The sequence below is a fragment of the Meleagris gallopavo genome, chromosome 24 (genome assembly GCF_000146605.3).
Source record: "Meleagris gallopavo isolate NT-WF06-2002-E0010 breed Aviagen turkey brand Nicholas breeding stock chromosome 24, Turkey_5.1, whole genome shotgun sequence".
Lineage (NCBI taxonomy): Eukaryota > Metazoa > Chordata > Aves > Galliformes > Phasianidae > Meleagris > Meleagris gallopavo.
The window spans coordinates 1,839,980-1,845,979 of NC_015034.2; the positions used below are offsets into that span (position 1 = coordinate 1,839,980).

The following is a 6,000-nucleotide window of genomic DNA, read 5'->3' on the forward strand; positions in this document are numbered from 1 at the left end:
GCAAGGAAGATCAATGCTTTTTGATTGTGTTGATAAAATAGTATGTGGTCATGAAGGTAGATGTGAATTGCTTGGATCCTGCAAACGGGCTTTTGTGGTTATTAATCTCCCACAATGACTTATGCTGTTGGGAGGTTTCTCCTTTGTATCTTTGTGAGTATTAGGGTAGAAAGCAAAACAGAACTGTAACAAAGATCTGTTGCCATCTTAGTGCATCACTATTAGCAGAGAAACTGCCCCGTCCACCCTCGTCCATTCTGCTGTCGTGCTGACGAAGGTTTCCTAAGCTAGACACTTGCATTTTCAGAAGTGTAAATTTCATGCTAGATCAGGCTCAGTCTTGAAGGGAATGGATTTCACTCCCTTCCATAAAACACTGTAGGTCACGGTGAAAGCCATTTTTAGTAAGGCTTTTAAAGATTTGGGAACAGGAGACCTAAATCAGTGATGAGATAGAAAGGGTTTTTTCTAGCTCCAGGTCTGAGCTGATCACTGTGGGAGGAATATTCACCCACACCAATGGTAGCCTAGTGCTGTAGTCTCCCAAGGTGTGCTCTGGAATCAGCAGAGAAAGTACTGGAAGCCTTCCAGGCCTTCCCTTCGTCTTGATGTGCAGGAGAACCTATTGGAAACCTTTTTTATTAAAAGAAACTTATTTGGAGAAAAGAATTCATCTTTACTTCTAACGCCTTATATTCTCCTGTTGAAGAAAAGCTGTAAATTGTCTGCACTCTAAAAAACATTTGTGCTGCCTTTAGTCAGGTGTTGACCTTTTCCCATCTTAAAATCATGAAGCATTTATCTAGCATACAGAAAGCAATTGATTCTCTCTTCAAGAGGAGCTGACATTCTAACTATATTATCTCTGATATATGTGTACTCAGGTTATTGACCACATGAGAAAGTCAGATGTTGTGTTTAAAGGGCAGGATAGTATAATCTACAGGCAGGAATGCTAAAGTCTTTTGTCTTCTGACCTATAAAATCATTGTGTGTGCCCAAAGATGTGAGTTGTATTGCTTCTTCTGGGTGTTAAATCTTTGTATTCCCAAGCAAGATACCCTAGAAAGAATAGAAGATGCAATGACGGGCCAGTCGGCTCTTGGGATGTTTCAATTGCAGCAGCTGATGAAGAACCCTTAAGGCACCAAATCATGCCATGAGATGCTTCTCATCTGCTGCCTTTTCTGCAAGGTTTAACTATTAAGTTGGGTATTAAAAACAACAATAAAAGCAAGTAATTTCAATTAATGTAAATAAGTAGAGTTCTGCTCCCATAAAAGCCACAGATGTAGCCTACTGATGGGCAGCTTTAAAGGAGTGAGCAACCTGCAGTCTCAGATTCAGCTGTGGTTCTGCTCCCACCAATAGTTTCAGGGGCACCTGAGAGTCCCCAGAGCATTGGGACTTGCTAGGTGGCAGCTGGAAGGAGGTGTTTCCATAGTAGCTGTACGGATGTATCTGTAGATAAGGATGCTATACATGCTGTATTTACATTGCACATAGTGCAGTAAGACTCCCATCACCTGCAGCAAACCAAACGTTCCCATGATATGAAGCTGTCAGGCTTCTTTGTGCTGTCCACAGTAGGCAAGAAACTGATCAGCTTAATTTGTGAAGAAACAGAGAATGAAAAATTCACTAACTCTCATGGTAACCTACCTGGGATATGGTGTACTTAACTGATTTCATTTCTATAATGCTGTAAGCTGGTCTTTGATAATTGCTTTCTGTAATTAGAATAATTTATGATTATGCTAATTCATCTGCTGCCACCCAATAGGTAGTACCTGAATTAATCCATATCTGCCCCTCCGTTTCTTCTGTAGATCATTACGTGATTAGCCTTTGTTACTAATTGATGGCAGTCTTTGAGTTCTGAGCAGATCTATTTCAGGAGGAAAAAATCAAATATGTTTTTATAAGCTTACTGCAGCTATAGGCAGGCAGTTTAAGTCTAGTTCAAGATATAAACATGAAAGGCCTCAAGACAGGGTAATGCTTAGAAAGAAATGTATTTTGGAATGTTATGAGCTACTGTATGACCTCCATTGGTGGAAAATTGAGTGAAGTTAAATACCAAAGGGTTCTAAGTAAGTCTGCAGTTCTGAGATGGCAGGTTGGCAGTTCAGCCCATGTACCTCATTTCAATACGGAGATGCAGTAACTTCCTTTGTTGCCTTTATTTTGCTTGATTATTTTGTGTGTTGGTTCTGAATATGTTTGTGTGATGAAATTCTCCAATGGCTGCATCACTGCAGGTTTCAATAACCTGCTGGCATCGTGAGGTCTTTACAGTTAGCAGATTTTCCTTTGAATTCATCTCTTGGTTTTCCATCTTTGAAAGCATTCATCTACTGAGGTCAAAGCACTCTTCTTCTCTTTGAGTGCTGGAATTAGAGATGTGTATTCGTAGTGCTATCAGGCCTCCAGATAAGAAGCAAAAGGCAATGCGTGCCCCTGTTTACAAATAGCTTTTGATGGCATATCTCTCAACACGTTTACGTTCTGTCTGTTTAATGTTCTCCCTTCACAGTGAACATCATTCTTTTAAACGCTTTGCATTAATGTAAACGTTTTTCATCCACCAAGTGTTGTAGTCCTCTATGCAGTAAAGAACAGATCAGGATGCATTCTTTCCTGGAAAAGCTTTATAAGAACACAGAACTAGAGACAGACGTCTTACATGCTTACTGGAAGCTTTGATGATAGTTTTCTGGTTTTGTTACGATTCTTGGCTAAATTGCATGTTGAGAAAAGAGTACATTGAGCAAAAATTTGCTTTCTGCTTAAAATGTCTAACGCGTCACACCCAGCTCATGCCTCTTTTGACAGATGTGTAAAATAATCCCTTTATTTACTCCCAGTGTCACTGTGTAAGGCAACAGTGCCACAAAGCCCGCTCTTGTTAAGGGAAGCCCACAGCAGAGATGTGGGAAGCAGTGGACGGGTCCCAACTACCAAATGGCTGATGCTACTGGAAGGGGAACCTGCTGTCTGGCATGAATTCTAATTGGCTTTGATGGTCAGTTTTGTCTGATTTGTTTATAAATTGGACAATCTACAAATCGTAGGCCATCTGCACAGGACAGAGTGCTAATGAATGCCTGTACCTAGCAAATCTATAAGCTCTTTACCACAAAGTTACAAGTCCTTCTGCAAGTTCCAAAATGAGGTTATTCATCTGAACCGAGATGAGAAGGGTGTTTGACTTCAGGGTATGGCCATACCTCCTTCAAGTCTGGAATAGCTGTGAAAGTGAGTCATATTTGTTCACTCTTCCAATAGATTCTGCTTCTAGTTTTAATTTTTCAGTTCTGTTACAACAGCTTATCTTGCCTTAAATATTTGGTTTAAATGTTTCAGGTAGAGCAATGCCTTTGTGGACAGTTCTGGGTCTGCTCAGAAATACGCTCGTTAGCGAACTAGAGGTGTACTGAAGTATATTGCACACAGTATTTCACAGTATTTATGTGCTTTGAAAACAAATGTTAATGTTCTAGTTTAGAAGTGTTTATTTGAGAGTCCGTTTAATTTGAAAGTTGTGAACTTTAATTGTGAATTGTTTGAATTGTGAATGTCATCGCTTAGATTAATATCATACTCACGTAGTATGAAATTTAACTGATCGTTGTCCAGTGGTTTGAGTGTTTGAAGTGCTGTGTTCTGCAAGGTAACTGTGATTAACTGCTCTCTCTTTTTCCCCCCATCCTCTTCTTCCTCATCTTTCCTTCCTTTTTTCCAAGTAGGACAAACATAATATCTCTATAACCTGCATCCTTACGAGTCTAAACCAGCTCTTCGCCATTTTCTCTTATTTCAGTATTTCAATTGGTGTGCCTCTGCTAATTAGCTCCAGGCTCTTTAGATAAGGACTGTTCTTTTTCCTTGACTTTGTGAATGCCTGCCTTGTTAGGAATCTCATCCTACCTTACTTCTGTTCCACTCTTTATAATAAAGATTGAAGTATCGTTTATTAATGATAACTTTGTGGACTTCCTGCTTCCATCTCTTCATACGTCACCTTGTTTTCTCCCTCCCTCCCTTTCCAGGTGGAATGGCTGAAGAATGAGGAGCCCATAGATTCCAACCTGGATGAGAACATCGACACCAGAGCAGATCACAACCTGATCATCCGACAGGCGCGTCTCTCCGACTCTGGGAACTACACCTGCATGGCTGCCAACATTGTTGCCAAGAGGAGGAGCATGTCTGCGACGGTCGTGGTTTATGGTTGGTGGAAATGTGATAATTATATATTGATAATTACAGAAAAGCTTAGAAGTCTGTACTTTTACTGCCTGAAGTCGTGTTTTTAACACACAACTGGTTCTAAATCAAACGGCTGACCTCTTTCCTGTTACATTTATTTCTGCTGAGGTCGTGGCTGTTTTTACAGTGGTTGGAATTACGAGTTTCCTGTTTGTGATGAAAGGTTCCCAGCAGTTCCGTCAATACTTAGAGTCCTCATTCCAGATACCCACAGCCTAATTCTGCTCACGAAAGAAGCAATCAGATGAGCAGATTTGTTGTTTCACGTCTCTTTGAGCACCTTTCAGCACCTCAAACGCAGTTCTGTGTTGCAGTTAATGGAGGCTGGTCGTCGTGGACCGAGTGGTCCAACTGCAACGCGCGGTGCGGTCGGGGCTGGCAGAAGCGATCGAGGACCTGCACCAACCCTGCCCCGCTCAACGGAGGGGCATTCTGCGAAGGAATGTCCGTGCAGAAGATCACCTGCACTTCTCTTTGCCCTGGTGAGATATGCACAGTCCTAGAAGGAATCACTTTTAAATGGCGCGCTTCAGGTAGACCTTTTGCCTTCGGAAATGCCTGGTAGGCAGTTGTGCTTTTACAAGCCTACTGAGATTGAAAAACAAAACAAAACAAAAAAAGCCACTTGCATCTGTTGCAAGTGAACAAAGCTGCCCTTACCTAATTTTGGAATCTCTGCTTTGCAAGTATTGCTAAGGAAATTTAGCAATACTAAGCAATAGTAGGATTGTATGCATTCAAGTTCAAAGACCTTGTTTGCCTGGGGTCACAGCACAGCCCCTTTGGTGAATCTCTCTTCTACCTTTTATGAGTATTTGATACAACGTGTTGTGAACTGGCATTTAAAAAAATTAACATTTTCTATACTTGTCTCTGTGTTGATCTAATTTTTTCTTCAGTCTTATGCATGAGGAAAAAATGGAGACTCTGGAATCTCTTCTCATTTGGGACAGGGTCAGACACAGCTACATATCAGTCAGCAAAGCACCATACTGATCCATCATATTGCACAGGGCATTAGCCAGAGGTCTGCAAGGCCAACTGTGCTTTTTGTGTCAATGTCAGCATCGTTTCTCTGGTAGGTTAATGTGTGGCCTCTTTGCATCAGCCTGTTTTAAGGCAGAATTAGCACTGAAGCATTAGAAGCTAATAGGTAGGTGGCACCAGAAACCTTTCCTCCTGCAGTTTTAATTGACTGCATTTGCAGAATATTGCACACTGGTGCTATTTTAAAAGCTTCTACATTGTACGTTCAAGGCGGCATTAAAATTTTAACTTCACATCTGATGCTGTACAACTCTTGAGAAATAAATACAGCCTTGTGTTCTACTTGGTGCAACCTGAGGGGAGAAATAAAACATGTTTTCTTTGTAGGATCTTGGAACTACATCAGTTTGGTAAGCAATGACAATGTTTGCTTCTTTTTTTCCCCTCCCCATTTAGTGGATGGAAACTGGGAGGTGTGGAGTGAATGGTCTGTGTGCAGCCCGGAGTGTGAGCATTTGAGGGTTCGGGAATGTATTGCACCAGCTCCACGAAATGGAGGAAAGTACTGTGAGGGCCTGAGCCAGGAGTCAGAGAACTGCACCGAAGGGCTTTGCATTCAAGGTGGGTAACAGTTTGTGCTGTGTGGCCTAACACAGATAGCACAGTGCAGGTACTGTGCTGGATCTGCCTCACATCTGTGTCAGCAGAGCTCCTGGGGGTGGTTTTGCTGTGTGTTTTTTT

General features: G+C 41.6%; 1 protein-coding gene and 1 long non-coding RNA gene across 3 annotated transcripts in view; one reads left to right on the forward strand and one right to left on the reverse strand.

Annotated features, from left to right (window-relative positions):
• UNC5D (unc-5 netrin receptor D) overlaps nt 1–6,000 on the forward strand; it is a 93,957-nt gene that overhangs the window by 65,572 nt on the left and 22,385 nt on the right. For both annotated transcript variants that reach the window (XM_019622627.2, XM_010723105.3), the window contains exons 5-7: nt 4,053–4,233; nt 4,587–4,754; nt 5,716–5,880. In XM_019622627.2, coding sequence (XP_019478172.1) covers nt 4,053–4,233; nt 4,587–4,754; nt 5,716–5,880 — 514 coding nt within the window. The remainder of the gene's footprint in view (nt 1–4,052; nt 4,234–4,586; nt 4,755–5,715; nt 5,881–6,000) is intronic.
• Nucleotides 1–6,000, reverse strand: part of LOC116217424 — a 61,386-nt gene that overhangs the window by 7,456 nt on the left and 47,930 nt on the right. The window lies entirely within an intron of this gene.